This window comes from Benincasa hispida, chromosome 10, assembly GCF_009727055.1.
Source record: "Benincasa hispida cultivar B227 chromosome 10, ASM972705v1, whole genome shotgun sequence".
Lineage (NCBI taxonomy): Eukaryota > Viridiplantae > Streptophyta > Magnoliopsida > Cucurbitales > Cucurbitaceae > Benincasa > Benincasa hispida.
This window is the reverse complement of record NC_052358.1, coordinates 25,628,660-25,645,981: the sequence shown is the minus strand read 5'-3', so window position 1 is coordinate 25,645,981 and position 17,322 is coordinate 25,628,660. Positions and strand designations below refer to the sequence as shown.

The 17,322-nt window shown below is 40.4% G+C and overlaps 1 protein-coding gene across 1 annotated transcript; it reads right to left on the bottom strand.

Annotated features, from left to right (window-relative positions):
- Positions 1-9,312: 9,312 nt before the first annotated feature.
- Positions 9,313-10,341, bottom strand: LOC120088995 (SMY2 homolog 2-like). The gene has a single exon (XM_039046434.1). The coding sequence runs from the start codon at positions 10,339-10,341 to the stop codon at positions 9,313-9,315; it is 1,029 nt and encodes a 342-aa protein (XP_038902362.1).
- Positions 10,342-17,322: the final 6,981 nt, after the last annotated feature.

The window sequence follows — 17,322 nt, the reverse complement described above, 5'->3', positions numbered from 1 at the left end:
GGCATTCTTAATAGGTGGAAAGTATTTCTTCTAAACTTCTCCACGACCTGTTCCCAAGAAGTGATCTCTTCCGGTTCGAGAGAATACGCCCATTTCCTAGCCTGATCATAGAGAGAAAATGGGAACAAAGTTAGTCGAACTTCTTCGGCAGAGATGTTTGGGAACACAAAAGTATTGCAGATTTCAATAAAGCTTCAGAGGTGGGCGCGCGGGTCTTTGCCACGCCTTCTTCTGAATTGTCCTACAATCTGGATCATCGGTTTCATTTTGAATCGACTTCCGTCAAGGGCAGGCCTTATGATTCCTGGAGAGAAATCATAGAGGTTTGACGATGCATAGTCCCTAATGGGTCTATTTCGATCGTTTGCCAGAAGGATTGGATTCGCCATGACATTGTTATCATTTGGTGCTCCATTTCAAAGTTGCTCTACCATTTCTTCTGTATCTGATTGTGATTGCTATTAGCGGTTTCTCAGTCTCCGTCTAAACATTCTCTCAATCTTCGGGTCGTAATTCGCCAGAGATTGAGAGTCTGCAAAGAAATTAAAAAAAATTATCGTTAGCACACTATTTTGCCGAAGTCCCCGGCAACAGTGCCGAAAACTTGATGCTTGATTTTATGAAGTGAATTATGGATGATATGCGATGGTGAAATTGCATTGTGCACTCAAGTTTCCTCAGTGGAATCCAAGTGTAAATTCCACTGAGTTTCCTGGTAAGTCTAGGGTCGAACTCAGGGACTTGTGAAAACAGGTTGCGTTGGTAATTCTTATGAAAACTTTGCGGTAACTAGATAAATAAATAAATTGTTGGGATTGTTGTTTGCATTAATGAAAAATAAACAAATGCGGCAGATTTGAGAAAGGTTAGTTGTGTGATAGATACACTGAATATGCGGATGAACGGGTTGAGAAGGTCTTTAGCTAGCGTTAATTGGGAATGCATCAGACTATGCGATCATGCTACAACGATGCACAGCAAGTCATTTCCCAATGCAAATGTGATGCTCCTAAGTCTAGGACGTATGTGTTGAATACAACAGTGTCCATAGATCTTATCTCTAAGTCTCTACTCTTTTCCTATGAGATGATGCAAAATGCATGAAGGCAAGGTGACGGCATACAATCATATCCTATCTCTAGGATGCATGTGATGCGTTGATAACAAACAGTGTTTATTCCTAAGCTCTTATCTCTTGATTATGCATTTTAATCTGACTCTCTCGATCCTAGATTCTAACCTGACCATCCCAAGCCTAAATCCTGTCCCTGTCTCTTATACACATCTAGATGTGTATAAGAGACAGCCCTTCCGAGTATCTCTAATGGACGAATGAAGCATACATAATACAAGATAATCGTATAGAATGAAGATTCCCTAGTTGTGCTAGCTAAATGTCTCTCAACCCATTCAACTGATTTAGCTACTCATGCATAAATAACAGAGAGTGAACAGATATAGAGAAGTAGATTCCATTTTGTTAGAGGTAGAGAGCCTGGTAGCAATTCCTTGCTGACTAAGGCTTTTACACTATAAATCTCTATTCGGTTCCAATGATGTTCCTGCTTGCATAGGCATCGTCCCTCTCTCAGTCCTTGAAGCTTTTGGCGCTCTCCCAAGCTTACCAAGACGATCTATCAACACAACCTTCTCTCTCGCGTCTGCCTTAAAATGAAAGAAAACTATGAATAAGGACGTGCGAACCGAACGTATGAAATTTCTAATTGCTGAACCTCTTTTCTGAAGGATGCCTTTGGTATTTATAGAACATCAAGGGTGAAAGTCGGCTTCTTTCTCATGATTGTACAAATGGGACTGCTTTAATTCAGTGCGCCGAATATTTGTCACCTAAAAGCTGAATGTACTTGTGATCGTTATCGACCGTCAACTTAATTCGGATTCGACTGTCATAAGCTTTTTGTCCCATCGCGATTAATTAGCCTTTCACTCAAATGCGCCCACCATGTTGCACTGACCAAGTTGCAGTAATTCTTCTTGGGTGAATATTTGCAAACACAATCACCGTAAAGTCTTGCGGTAATGCTGCGCTAAACCAATGATTTCCTATGATCATAATTTCCGCCTTGCGTCATCGCATATTCGTCACAAAAATACAAAAATTAACTGTTCTAATGCGATGAATGCATGCGACCACAATATTATGAATCTAATTCTTTTTGGACGCAATTTAACATGTTTTATTAATGCAAGCCAGTATTGTTTAAGAACTTAGTACTATGATAACGTGCATTTCTGTCTGTTATCATCTCTCAGGTCCGTTTTCATTCTTGTCTTTCCAACTTCGGGAGCATAATGATTTCGATCTTTGAGGTCTGAAAATGGAGGGTCAAACTTACGAGAATTACTAAGTGTTAGTAAATTCTTGACCAAAGTAGCAATAACTGAGTTACTATAGGAATAAGAGTTATTCTGGTGATAGTATCTAGTCAAGATTGTCTTGGTTCAAAAGAGGAATAATTGACTGCCCTTCGGTGGAGGTTACTCTAAACTTTTGAAATATCGTTGCAAAATATAATAATGATGGGTGCATTATTAATTTTTTTGCTAAACTTGATTGGATTTAAAAGATCAATGTTTTTTTACTAAAAAGGATATGTTTTTCTTTTCAACATGACTAGCTATTTAGTTCAACTATTCGCTTCTGAAAAACTAAACGGCGAAAACTACTCAACATGGAAAACAAATTCGAATTCAACATTAGTAATAGATGACCTGAGATTTGTCTTAACGGAGGAATGTCATCAGGCCCCTGCCTCGAAAGAAGCACAAGGTAAATATGATTTACTAGTTGTTCAAACATGTTTAGTGTTGTATGATACCTTAACCTGGATATTGGATTCAGGAGCCACTAATAATATTTGCTTCTCTTTTCAGGAAACTAGTTCCTAGAAAAAGCTTAAAGAAGGCGAGATCACCCTCAAGGTTGGAACAGTAGAGGTTGTCTTAGCCGAAGCAGTGGGAGACTTGAAGTTTTTTTTCAACAATACATATATCATACTTAAAGATGTTTTGTATGCTCCTAAAATGAGACGGAATTTAATATCTATCATATGTATATTAGAATAAATGTATAAAATATATTTTGAAGTTAATGAAGCGTTCATTTTTAGAAAAGATATTCAAATTTGTTCTGCTATACTTGAATACAACTTATATAAGTTAAGACCACTAAAGCTAAATTTGTCTTAAATACTGAGATGTTTAGAACAGTTGAAACTCAGAATAAAAGACAAAAAGTTTCTTCGAATGCCTATCTATGGCACTTAAGACTTGGCCACATAAATCTTAAAAGGATTGAGAGATTGGTTAAGAATGGACTCCAAAATCAGTTAGAAGACAATTCTTTACCTCTTTGTGAGTCTTGTCTTGAAGGAAAAATGACTAAGAGATCTTTTACTGGAAAAGGTCTCAGAGCCACAATACCCTTAGAGCTCGTACATTTGGACCTCTGTGGACCAATGAATGTCAAAGCTCGAGGTGGATATGAATATTTCATCAGTTTTATTGATGATTATTCACGGTATGGTCATATTTACCTAATGCATCACAAATCTGATTCTTTTGAAAAGTTCAAAGAATATAAGGCTGAGATTGAGAACCAGTTAGGTAAAACAATTAAGACATTACGATTAGATCAAGGTGGGGAGTACATGGACTTAAGATTCTAGGACTATATGATAGAACACGGAATCAAGTCACAACTCTCTGCACCTAATATGCCTCAGCAAAATAGTGTATCTGAAAGAAGAAACAGAACCTTGTTGGACATGGTTCGCTCAATGATGAGCTTTACTAAGTTACCTGATTCCTTTTTGGGATATGCATTAGAGACTGTTGTCTATATTTTGAATAACATTCCCTCTAAAAGTGTTTTAGAAACACCTTATGAGCTATGGAAAGGGCGTAAAGGTAGTTTACGTCACTTTAGAATTTGGGGATGTGATGACATAAAAATGAAATTATGCTGTATTATAGCTTATGCACACTACTGATGAAAGAATGAATCATACAAGCTCATGTCCCCGACAACGACACCATAAACTTGTAACGCTAAATTTATATCTTTAACTTTAAGCATGTGGACAAATATGAATATGAATGAATGAACAAATATATGCGTTAAAGAGAATTTTATGTGATACTGCGTCTAAATATATGCGTTATTAATGCTATGCTCGTAGTATGCAATGGAGTAATGCGTGTCACAAGTTTCCTTGCATTGAAACCAAGTATAATTCCAACGCAAGTTTCTCAGAATAATCTGAGGTCGAACACAGGGATTGTTTTCGTTAATGTGTTACTGATGTGGTATATGCGACCGGTTTTTACAATTAATAAAGAATTGTTATTTATACAATAATGTAAATTGCGATGAAATAAAATTGCGTTGATAAAATAAAACCTAAACTAATATGATACAAGATACAAGATACATGATACATGATACTGAGTTCGAGAACTGACTGTGAAGTTGTACAACGATTCGATGTATGTGATGGCAAGTCTTTATGATGTAGCAGAAAGAGAAAGAATAAATAGTAAAAACAACGCAAGTTTGTCAATTACGTTAAAGATGCAACTAAGGTTCTGCTTTCCCTTAGTGTACACCTCTTGGTGATCGGCCGCATTCCCATATCTCTATGATGAAACAGGGATGAACGTGATGAACGCAAGGTTGTTTCCATCTCTAGAAGTACTTCTCACTATAGTTAACACATTCTTTCAACCTTCTCTCGATAGGCGGAATAACATCTTCACTTCTGCTCTCATAGGTGAAGATGTCGTTGAGCATTCTTTAGCTAAACTTAATTATTTCCTTAGCACAATTAACTCACTCACTTAATTCTTTCTATTTACCCAGGGAATTAGGAAAACAACATGGAGAAAATGGATTATGGATGAACGAAAATAGACAGAGAGATGACAATGGTAATTATCATAACATTTAGTTATAGAATTAAGCGTTCGATACATGGTGTGAATGAAAGGTTAGAGAAGATGAATACAGATGATAAAAAAAGAGATTAAAAACAAATACAGAAGAAGTGTCAACGTCTTGACATAGATTCCGAACGGAGGTTTTGCTTGCCGGCGTGTGGAAGTAATGGAGAGGAGAGTTTCCCTCTGAGACTTGCTCTTTTAGTAGAAATGACCTTCGCACAGAGCTTCAACAGCGGGAATTGGAAGGATTCCTTACTCAGAGAATCACCTCTCGGCCTTGTCTCGTGATTATCTCGGATCTACTCTGGACATTCACTTCAGACCAGTCTCTCTCTCAGAATCGATATATGCACGTCTCTATGTATTCATGTATATTTTTTAGTGAATTTGCAGACGCTATTTATAGGTGAAGCTTGGCTCTTTGACTTTGTGGTCCCCACTTTATGGTTATGGTAGTTCCTGAAATGTCGGAGTGAATATTCCTTCTATTATGCAATCAACCCATCAGAAATGCACAATTGAAAGCTGTACATTTGTCAGAATCCTCTGCAAATGCGTTGCTCTTTACATCTTCATTGATCGTCGTATGCGGTGTTATTTTTTATTACCGCATGCGGTTGAAATTTCGTTGATCACTAAGCTCTTGATCGATTGTCGCATGCGTCGTCATTGCGTTGATCATCTCTTCGTTCTCAATTGATGGGTGCAATGCGACGTAGATGCATTGTTTATTTTATCTTTGAGCCATTAACGCATACGGTGACTAATTTCCTGCAAAATAGAAATTGAAACACTCTATTATACCATCTCAATGGTGTTAGTGAGTGTATTGACGACAATTTATAATTCTCGCATTTCTTAGCAAATTTCTATACTATCGATGAAACTTTTATTTCTTTTTGCCGCAATATCTAAATAAACAGTATAAATAACTTGTATTCCTACAAGTTATCTGGATGCCCAACACACGTGTTGGTGCAAAATCCTAAAAAATTGTAACGTCATTCAAAATTATGCCTATTTGTAGGTTATCGAAAAAAAAAACAAAAAGTGGTCTATTTTACGATCCTCAAGAGAATAAGGTATTTGTATGAAAAATGCCACATTCTTAGAGGAAGACCACATAAGAAGTCATCAACCTCGCAATAGATTAGTATTTAATGAAATTTCCAAAAACGCTACAGATAGAGCTAGTTCATCTACTAAAGTAGTAGATAAAATTAGTACATCTGGTCAGTCACATCCTTCTCAAGAGTTGGGAATGCCTCGATGTAGTGGGAGGGTTTTTCATCAGCCTGACCATTACTTGGGTTTAAAGAAACACAAGTCATCATACTTGATGACGGCAGAGAGGATCCATCGACCTATAAACAGGCAATGAAAGATGTGGACCATGATCAGTGGGTCAAAGCCATGGACCTCAAAATGGAGTCTATGTACTTCAATTCTGTCTGGGAACATGTAAATCAACCAAATGATGTAAAACCAATTGGTTGTAAGTGGATCTACAAGAGAAAACGAGACCAAGCTGATAAAGTACAAACTTTTAAGGCTCGACTTGTGGCAAAGGGTTAGGTTATACCCAGAGAGAGAGAGTGGACTATGAAGAAACTTTCTCTCCCATTTCCATGCTTAAGTCGATTATTGCCACCTTTTATGACTATGAAATTTGGTAGATGGATGTCAAGACAGTCTTTCTAAATGGTGATCTTGAAAAGAGTATCTATATGGCTCAACCAGAGGGGTTTCTTGCACAGGGCCAAGAAAAAAATGTTTGTAAGCTTCACAAATCCATTTATGGCTTGAAACAAGCTTCTAGATCTTGGAATATAAAATTTGATACTGCGATCAAATCTTATGGCTTTGAACAGAATGTTGAGGAGCCTTTTGCTTACAAGAAGATCGTCAATTCTATTATAGCCTTGTGTTGACGATATTCTACTCATTAGGAATAAAGTAGGTTATCTAACTGACATCAAGAAATGGCTAGCAACACAGTTCCAAATGAAATATTTAGGAAATCCGCAGTATGTTCTTGGGATTCAGATTATTCGGAACCGCAAGAATAGAACACTAGTCATGTCTTAAGCAACTTATATAGACAAAATGTTGCCTAGGTATAAGATGCAGAATTCCAAAAGAGGTCAATTACCTTACAGTTATGGAATTCATTTGTCAAAGGATCAATGTCCAAGACACCTCAAGAGGTTGAGGATATGAAATGCATTCATTATGCTTCCGCAGTAGGGAGCCTGATGTATGCAATGTTATGTACTAGACCTTACATATGCTACGCAGTAGGGATAGTCAGTAGGTATCAGTCCGATCCTGGATATGATCATTGGACTTCCGTTAAAAATATCCTCAAGTATCTTAGGAGAACGAGGAACTACATGCTCGTGTATGGTACTAAGGATTTGATCCTTACTAGATACACTGACTCTGATTTTCAAACCGATAAAGATGCAAGAAAATCTACATCGGGATCAATGTTCATTCTGAATGGAGGAGCAGTAGTGTGGAGAAGTGTGAAGCAAAACTATATTGCGGACTCCACAATGGAAGCTGAATACATAGCTGCATGTGAAGCAGCAAAGGAAGCAGTATGGTTGAGGAAATTCTTGACAGATTTGGAAGTTGTCCCAAATATACATCTGCCTATCACTCTATATTGTGATAATAGTGGTGCAGTTGCAAATTCAAGAGAACCAAGAAGCCATAAGCGCGGTAAGCATATTGAGCAAATACCATCTGATCCGAGAGATTGTACATCGTGGAGACGTTGTAGTAACCCAGATATCTTCTGAGCAAAACATTGCTAATCCTTTTACAAAGGCCCTCACGGTTAAAGTGTTTGAAGGTCACTTACAGAATCTAGGTCTACGAAGTTTGTAAACTAGGACAAGCGGGAGAACTTTTGGGTATATGCCCTAGTTTATTGTATTCATATGTTTATTGTACTCATATGTTTCTCACTTAAATTCAACATTGTGATACTCCACTAGGAGTTTAAGTTTGTTGAATTTTATGTCTTAAATCTTGTAGTTTGTAAATTAATAAACATATTCTGTTTTGTTTTTCAATAAAGTTGTTATTGAAATTGATGGTGGGGGGACGCTGCTGGAGATGCGGGGTTAGAATCTGGAGCAAGGAGGAAGTTTGTAAAGTGTTATGGAAGAGGGGAAAGAGGCTCAATGGGAGGGTCGGTGGGCAAATGATTAAAGGAAAAGGGTCCAAGGGTAGTTGGGTTTTTTTTTGCAGTGATCGTTTTTGGACTTTTTCCTTTCCCTTATCATTGTGGTGCTGCTTCTTTGGTTTTGGTTGTTGCGGCGCATTTAGATCTATGAGGGGCCTTTTGGTTGGAAGCTTGGAGCAATGTGGGGAATCCTTGAGAAGCATTCTAAGGATCTTCACATGAATGAGGCTGTGAACTTCAGGCATGGGCTCTTCGCCAATGCCTATGCCCACAAAGAGGCACAGGCTCGAAATCGTCCACGAAAAGAAGTATTGGCCTCTCACACGGCCAACAAAGCCTCGGATCTGCTTCGTAATAAGCTGGCCTACATCGATTGGAATGCCTTGCGCGATACAGTATGCGGCCATCACTCAATCCCTTGAAATTGTTTTCTCATGCGTTGTTGGGATGAGTCTCCATTTCACCAAATATACCCAAAGTCGCGCCTGTAGAAGCAGCCTCGAATTTGTTAAAGATACCAACCACTTTTTAGCATATCCTCCATGTGTTCTTCTTTAGGATCATCAATTAACTTGTTACCCGGTGCTTCCGGGATATTCTTCAACTTGTATAGTTTATTGATGTCCTTTGCGCTGAACGACACTACCCTCTCTTCTATGATCACTGCATCTTCGGTGGCAAGCAGCTGGTCGTGATAAAAGGCCCTCACTACCGCAGGAATAATGACGGATGGGCATTGGCAGAAAGTTTCCCACCCATGCTCCAACACAACACTCGTGATCAGATCTGGTAGTGGCGTCAACGCAGGGAAGAAACCCATCTCCATCATCATCATTTTCTTTCTTTATTGCTGGGCGCTTCCTGGTCGATGCAAGCTCGTTGCTCTCAACTTTAGCTTCGCTCTTGTCTTGAGCGGACGCAAGGTGGGATTTTTGTCTTTGTTTGCGTTCTCTTTCCTTGCGTTGCTCTTCCTTTTCCTTTTTCCATTCCGCCACTTCTTTTCTCTTATTCTCTCTTACGCGCTGCACATTGGCCTTGCGGCGTCTTTCCTTCTCCTCTTTCTCCTTCTTGTCTTTTTCTTCTTCTTCTCTCATTTCTCTCTCAAACTGCTCTGAGGCAAGCAAAATGCGTTGCTCATCCTCGAGCCTTCTTCTTTATTCTTCTGCTGCCTTTGCGTTGTCACAACACACATCTTCATCGTGAAGTTTCCTGGCCAGATCGCCTGATGCGATGATTTGGTGCGCATGTGACAACTTTTCTTTCTTCTCCTCTGCTTCTCTTTTTCTTCTCTCCGCTTCTTCTACTATGCGTTGGAAAAATAATGGGTCACTTGTAGACCCTTGCGGCGCATTCTCCTTGCGACGCTGCATAAGAGGGGTGATGTCAGGATCTTCTCTATCTTCAGTAGCAACCATTCTAATATGCGGTGATGAAACTTGAGGTTGCGCTGATGCTTTGGCTTGCGTTGACACCCCCTCTTCCACCCTTGTGGTGGTTGATTCTCCGTCAAAATTTGGGCTTTCCACCCTCTTCCTTTTCTTCTCCTTCTTCAGGCGCTTCTCTTCTCGCCTGCGTTGTTTCTTTTCACTCTCTTTCTTTTCTTTCTTTTCCTTTTTCAACCGGGAAGCTTCATCTCCTTCCAGACATTTTTCTTTACTTTTTCTCTTTTTCTTCCCTTCGGCCGACTCCGACTGCTTCTTCGCTCCTATAACCTCCAAAACAATCTTGATGGGTCCCTCATTGGAGTCTATTGGAACAGTCTCCTTAGGATCCGTAGTAGCCAGGGCCATTCTTCGTGAAGCTTTCGCCATTTCCTCCTCTGAAGGCAGGGGCTGGTTTACAATTCCAGCTTCCGGTAGCCACCCCTCCCTTTTCATATTACTCAAAATGCTCCCAAATACCTCTTTGTTGTCTCTACTCTTCAGTTCACTTTCTGACGAAGGTACTGGGAACGCCACCTCAGGTCTAGTGGCAGAGGCACTCTCCGTGCTCAGCCCCTCTCGAATGGTGAGTGGTTTGGCTATAGAGGACTTTCGTCGGGGTTTTCCGGCGATTTTTGAGGAAGGCTTGGGTTGGCCGGCGAGGCGGCGGCCAGCAGCGAGGAATGCCACCTCCCGTGCAGTGACGAGGGCTTGGGAAGGCAATGATGGTAGGGAAGATGAGTATGAAGATTGTCCGGCCATGGTTTCAATTGAATGAAAGAGTTAAGAAAATTTTGGTATGAGGAAGGGAATCAGAAGGGTATGGTATACAGAGGAAATTTTAGGGTTTTTCGCGAGAGATTTAAATAAGCTCCTCGGTTGAAGAAGGTGAGATTTATAGGTTAGCCTTGATGGGCCCAACGCAATCTCTGCGTGGTTGGCTTCGATATTCTCAAAAGGCCTACCACCGCGCCCTTCCCATTATGATTTAGCAGAAAGGACGTCCTTTCGTCTGCTAAGTCATAATTCCCTTGGAAGCTTAAACGATTCGACTACTCTCTTGCAAAGATTTTGTCATTTTATTTTATTCGGATGGGTACAATTTTAATTATTAACGCAATGCATCCATTACCGCAAATGCATATTTGCGAAGGACGGGCACAACATATGCATTAGCGCAACAACACCCCTCAACTCATGCATTTCTGGAGGATGGGCGCACGTAATTTACCATGCAACACTACCTTGACATAGTACGTTTTTGCTATGGACGGGCGCAGTGTACAATACACGTGCAACTCATCTGTCAAGCACACCATGCAATTTGAGGAAGACGGGCGCAAGTGTATCTATCAGTCACAAAGATACACCCGCCGTCACAATGCATACCGAATGTTATTAAATTTTATTTTTTATTTATTTATTATTTTTTTTCATCACATCGCAACGCTTATCCCAAAACCAAGTTGATAAGACTTTGCGGTGTTCATTTCTTTCTAATAACCATTCACAGCAATGAAAGATCAATGTAATATTCAGACAGGAATATAATGAATTGAACTAAGCATGAAATTAAACTAACGCAAGTAATAAACTAAGTTGAATAACAAAATACTAAAGCAATAACTAATTATGAAACAGTAAAGAACCCATTAAAGAAAGCAATAAAGAAAGCAGTAAAGAAGCATAAGAGAAGCGATAAAATAGATATATGGGATGCTGATGTGAAAGAAGATTCTTTAGGGTTACTGCAATAAAGATCCCTGCAACATCAATCCTGCTTACCTAAGTCGATGGTCTCCATGCGTTGTTCCACATTGCCCCAATAGTAGGGCTTAATTCTTTGACCATTGACTTTCGAATGTGCTGCTTCCATCCTCAGTTGTTAGCTCCACTGCGCCATTGGAAAGATAGTCTTAATGCGGAATGGCCCAGACCAGCGGTCCTTCAAGTTTCCTAGAAACAATCGCAAACGTGCATTAAAAAATACACGTTAACATACGAAGAACGTCTTTTTGCTTATGCGGTCGTCATACCACTTCTTGGTTCGCTCTTTATAAAGCTTGGCATTTTCTTAGGCATTCATTCGCCACTCGACCATCTCGTTCAACTGCAACTTTCAAACTTCCCCCGCACTTGACAGATCAAAATTCAGCTTTTTACTTGCCCACATTGCCTTGTGTTCCACCTCAAGAGGTAGATGGCAAGCTTTTTTGAAAACCAGGGCATATGGGGATACTGATCGAAGTTTTGAAGGTAGTCCTATATGCCCAGTGCTTCATCAAGCTTGGGTGACCAATCTTTTCTAGAGGTATTGACCACCTTCTCTAAGATGGTCTTGATTTCTCTGTTGGAGATTTCTGCTTGCCCATTGGTTTGTGGGTGATATGCAGTTGCAACTCTATGGCTGACATTAAATTTGATCTATAGGTTGATGATAATGTGGTTGATGAAATGTGTGCTTTCATTGCTAATCAAGGCACGGGGCGTTCCATATCACGTGAAGATATTTTTCTTGAGAAATTTCGCCACCGTGGCCGCATTGTTTTTAACGCATGCGATGGCCTCAACCCACTTTGAAACATAATCAACCGCAACCAAAATATATTGATGACCCTCTGAAGGTGGAAATGGGCGCATGAAGTTGATTCCCCATACATCAAACAATTCAATTTCTAAGATCGAAGTCAAAGGCATTTCATCCTGTTTGGGCATGTTCCCTGTTCTCTGGCATCTGTCGCATTGCACAACATGGGAATGGGCATCCTTGAATAGCGTTGGCCAAAAGTAGCCACTCTGTAGGACTTTTGCGGCGGCCCGCTGCGCCCTAAAATGTTCTCCATAAGGGGACTCATGAAAAAATCTAGAATGTGCTTGGTCTCGTGCTCAGAAACGCATCGACGCAGAATATGATCAGGTCCAAGTCGATACAAGAATGGGTCATCCCAGAAATAAAACTTGACTTCGTGTCTCAACTTCTTCTTCTGCTGGTATGAATAGTCTTCTGATACTTAGCCACAAACTATGAAGTTTACAATATCTGCATACCATGGAACATTAACGCATACCATCATAAGTTTCTTGTCAGGGAATCTTTCTTCAATTTCTTTCTCTTTCTTCTGAACCTCGCAATTTTCTAACCGTGATAAATGATCTGCGACTTGGTTCTCAGTGCCCTTCCGGTCTTTGATTTCTAGGTTAAATTCTTGTAGGAGTAATACCCACCTTATCAATCTTAGTTTTGCATCCTTTTTTGTCATGAGGTATTTGATCGCAAAATGATCAGTATACACCACTACATTTGATCCAATCAGGTACTGCTGAAATTTCTCCAGGGCAAACACCACTGCGAGCATTTCTTTCTCTGTGGTTGTATAAATTTCTCGTGAATCATTCAGCGTCTTACTGGCATAATATATAGGATGCAAAATCTCTTTGCGCTGGCTCAAGACTGAATCCATAGCATATCCACTGGCGTCACACATCAACGTAAATGGTTGCGTCCAATCGGGCGCAACCAAAATAGGTGTGATGATGAGTGCATTTTTCAGCATGTGGAACGCTTTGGTGCATGCATCATTAAAATCATATTCGCGGTCAATCTCGAGAGCGCACTTAGGGATCTTGCGATCTGAGAAAAGTTACGGATGAATCTTTGATAGGACCTCACATGTCCCAGAAAACTCCTAAGTGTTTTCACATTGACTGGTGGTCGTAATTTGGATATTGCGTCAATTTTTGCTTGATCAACTTTCAACCCTGCCTTTGATATCTTATGACATAGTACTATTCCTTCTTCTACCATAAAATGGCATTTCTACCAGTTCAGAACCAAATTTGTTTCAACGCATCTCTTCAAAAAATTTTCCAGATTTCATAAACAAGAGTCATAGGCGTTGCCAAAAATTGAAAAGTCATCCATGAATACCTCGAATGACTCCTCCAGGAAATCTAAAAATATGGCCATCATAAACCTTTGGAAGGTGCCTGGTGCGTTACAGAGTCCAAATGGCATGCGATGGAATGCAAATGTGCTAAATGGGCATGTGAAAATTGTTTTGTCCTGATCTTCCGGCATAATCGCGATCTAGTTATACCCTGAATAGCCGTCAAGAAAGCAAAAGAATTCATTTCCCGCAAACCGATCTAACATTTTATCAATAAACGGGAGTGGAAAATGGTCCTTCTTTGTGGCCAAATTTAACTTGCAGTAATCCATGCATATTCTCCACCCCGTGGTTGTTCTGGTAGGGATTAATTCCTTTTTGTTGTTGGTGATGACTGTCATGCCCCCTTTCTTTGGAACGCACTGCACTGGGCTTACCCAACAGCTATTAGATATGGGATAAATGACGGCTGCATCAAGCCACTTCACAATCTCTTTCTTTACAACCTCTCTCATGGCAAGGTTTAGACGGTGCTGCCTCTCTACTGATCCTGTTTTTCCCTCTTCAAGACGGATCTTGTGCATGCAATACGAGGGACCGATCCCTCGAATGTCCGCTAAGGTCCATCCCAAGGCTTTTGCATATTTCTTAAGGATCTGAATAAGTGCTTCCTCATTTTCTTTGCTCAGTGAGGCAGAGATTATAACTGGTAGAGTGTTATTGCCTCCTAAATAAACATATTTGAGGTGCACTGTTAGCGCCTTCAACTCCAACATGGGTAGTTCTTCCAAAGATGGCTTAGTTCACTGCGTTGCTCATTCAGATAAATTTATTGTTTCAAAATCTGGTTCAGTTTGTATTACAACGCAATTCTCCTCCAACATTGCATCAATCTTAAAGTCTTCTTCCTCCAATTCTTCTCAAAACTCGTGCCAATGTTCTTCCTGCAGTTCTCCAACATACTAGTTGTTTTCCATATCACCTGGTATTTCAACGCGAACTTGACTTTCTGATCGTCGACTCTTATGGTAAGTTCTCCTTTCTGTACGTCAATCAATGCTCGCCCTGTTACGAGAAACGGGCGACCCAAGATGATTAGCATCTCAATGTCAGCTTCGTAATCCAATATAATAAAGTCAGCAGGAAAGATGAATTGATTCACTTGCACAAGTACGTCTTCTATCTTGCCCTCTGGATGCGCTATTGATCTGTCAGCCAACTACAACGTAACTGTGGTGGGTCTTGTGTTGCCAATGTTTAACTTCTTGAAGATTGACAAGGGCATCAGGTTTATACTTGCCCCTAAGTCACACAGTGCATTTTCGACTTCTTTACCCCCTATTGAGCATGGCAATGTGAAACTCCTTGGATCTTTCATTTTCTTGGGGATGTTATTCTAGAAGAGCGCACTACATTCATACATTAGTGCGATAGTTTCATTTTCCTCGATCTTTCTCTTGTTGGCGAGTATGTCCTTGAGGAATTTCACATAGCTTGCCATTTGTTCCAGTGCTTCTACTAAGGGAATATTGTTATATAGCTGTCAAAGAACATCCAGGAACCTCTTGAATTATTTACTATCATCTTTCTTTTTCATCCTAGACGGGAAAGTTGGAGGATCCCGCCGTACTTCCTGATCATTTGACTGTTCATTGAGGTTTCTTACTTGTTGTGTTTTTGGGGCTGGAGGTTGTGATGACTTTGATTCTGAGTCTTGTTAAGATTCATTCTTTGTAGAGGTAGTTGCTTCTGAACTGGTAGATCTGTTGTTTGCGATTGAGTGGTCATTATTGGTGATTGAGTCTTCTAGCCGTTTTACTAGATCCGATATTAGTGGCACGGGGACCATCTTCTTACCACTTCTCAATGTCACTGCTTGACATTGTTCTTTGCCGCTTAGTCCCGGTGCTTCCGAGCTACTGGGTAGCGTACCAAACGCTCTATTCTTAATCTCGTTCGCAAGCTGTCCAACCTGCACCTCCAAATTTATAATAGAGGAAGCTTGTGACTGCATGATTGGCTCGTTCTTCTCATTATATTGTTTCAGTAGTGTTTCCAAAGACGAGGTACTAGAAGAGGTGTTAGAAGAGGACGGTTGGTCGTGTGGCTGTCTACTCTGAAAATTACCTTGGCTTTGATTCTGATGACGGAAAATTGGAGGATTACCTCGATTCCCAGGATGACTGTTCTGATGATTCCTTTGGCCCCCCTGGTTGTGATTCCCTCCCCAACTGAAGTTTGGGTGATTTCGCCAACCAAGGTTATAGGTGTTGCTAAACGGGTCATTGTGAATAGAGTATACAAATTGTGGATTTAACGAGCAGACTTCCACTGAGTGCCCCTCTCCGCATTGGATGCAACTTATTGTTGCCACTTGCGTCAGCGCATTGGCTTTCGCTGCACTTTGAGAGAGATGCCCTTGATTAATAGCCATAGTTTGGAAGAGCGAGATTCTTGTGGCCATCTGGGCAGCCAGGGTGGCCATTGTATCAGCTGGTACAATGGCACTTTCTGCTCTTCTTCATTCCGAGCCTCTTCCCCCATATCCATTATCCATCCAATCATCTATATTTCGAAAAATGTGATCTAAGATGATCTTTGCTTCCGTATACTTGTCCATGAACCCTCCTGCAGTGGAGGCGTCAACAACTGCTTGCGTTGATCGATCCAAGCCATTATAAAAAGTTTCCATCAGAATGTAATCGGGAATCCTGATGTGCAGAAAGTTCTTCACTAATCGTCTGAATCGCACCCAGGCGGTGCTTAGAGTTTCATTTTCCATCTGTTCAAAATTTAACACGTCCCTCGTCTTCTTGCGTTGACGACGGGCGGGAAAAATTTCTTTATAAACCTCTCAACCAACGGGTTCCATGAGTTGATTTCATTTGGCTCTAGTGAATGATCCCACCTCTTAGCCTTATCCTGTAGTGTATACGAGAAGAGATACAACCTAATTCCTTCAGGAGTCACACCAGGTATGGAGAATGTGTTGCACATTTCTATGAAGCTGGTCAAGTGAGCATGCAGGAAATAGCCACGTTCCTTCTTCGCCTAATTCAGTTCTAGCGTGCTCGCATGCGAAATGTACGCTCGACCTCTGGCTCAGCTTCGAATTCTGGATTAGTTCCAATACTCATAAACCGTCAGCCTGCTCTCTGTGATAAACAGACAGTACAGCAGAGATCTGTCTTGCAAAATACCACAAAAATATTCAACACTAACTGTAACCAATCCTCGGCAACGGCACCAAAAATTTATAACAATAAAATTTTTTATTCTTTACGCATATACACAACGATGACTGAATACGACGATGCTCTATGCGCTCAAGTGCTTTGCGATAAAGATATTGTTGCGCATTACTACATTCTAGGGGTATGCGATGATGCTTAAATGCTTCGTAGTATGCGTTCATGTAGTGCGTGTCACAAGTTTTCTTACGCTGGAACCAAGTATAATTCCAATGCAAGTTTCTCATATTGACCTGAGGTCGAACACGGGGATTGTTGTTGTTATTGCGATACTACTGTGTTATAAGCGACCGGTTTAAAATAAAGAATAATGAAAGGGTTTGTGCAGAAAAGTAAATTGCGATGAAAATAAAATGTGCTGGTAAATAAAGTGCAAGAAAGTAAATTGCGAAGTAAATGACTAAACTACTAATGATACAGGGTGAGGTCTGACTGTGAAATTGTGCAAAAGAATCTAATGAATGCGGTGGAGTCTTGTGAATGAATCAGAAAGAGAATGGGTTGAGGGAAAGGACATCGCAAGTTTGTCAATCTCATTAAGGACATAACTAAGGTTCCGTTTTCCCTTGGCTTACACCTTTCAATGATCGGTCACGTTCCCATAT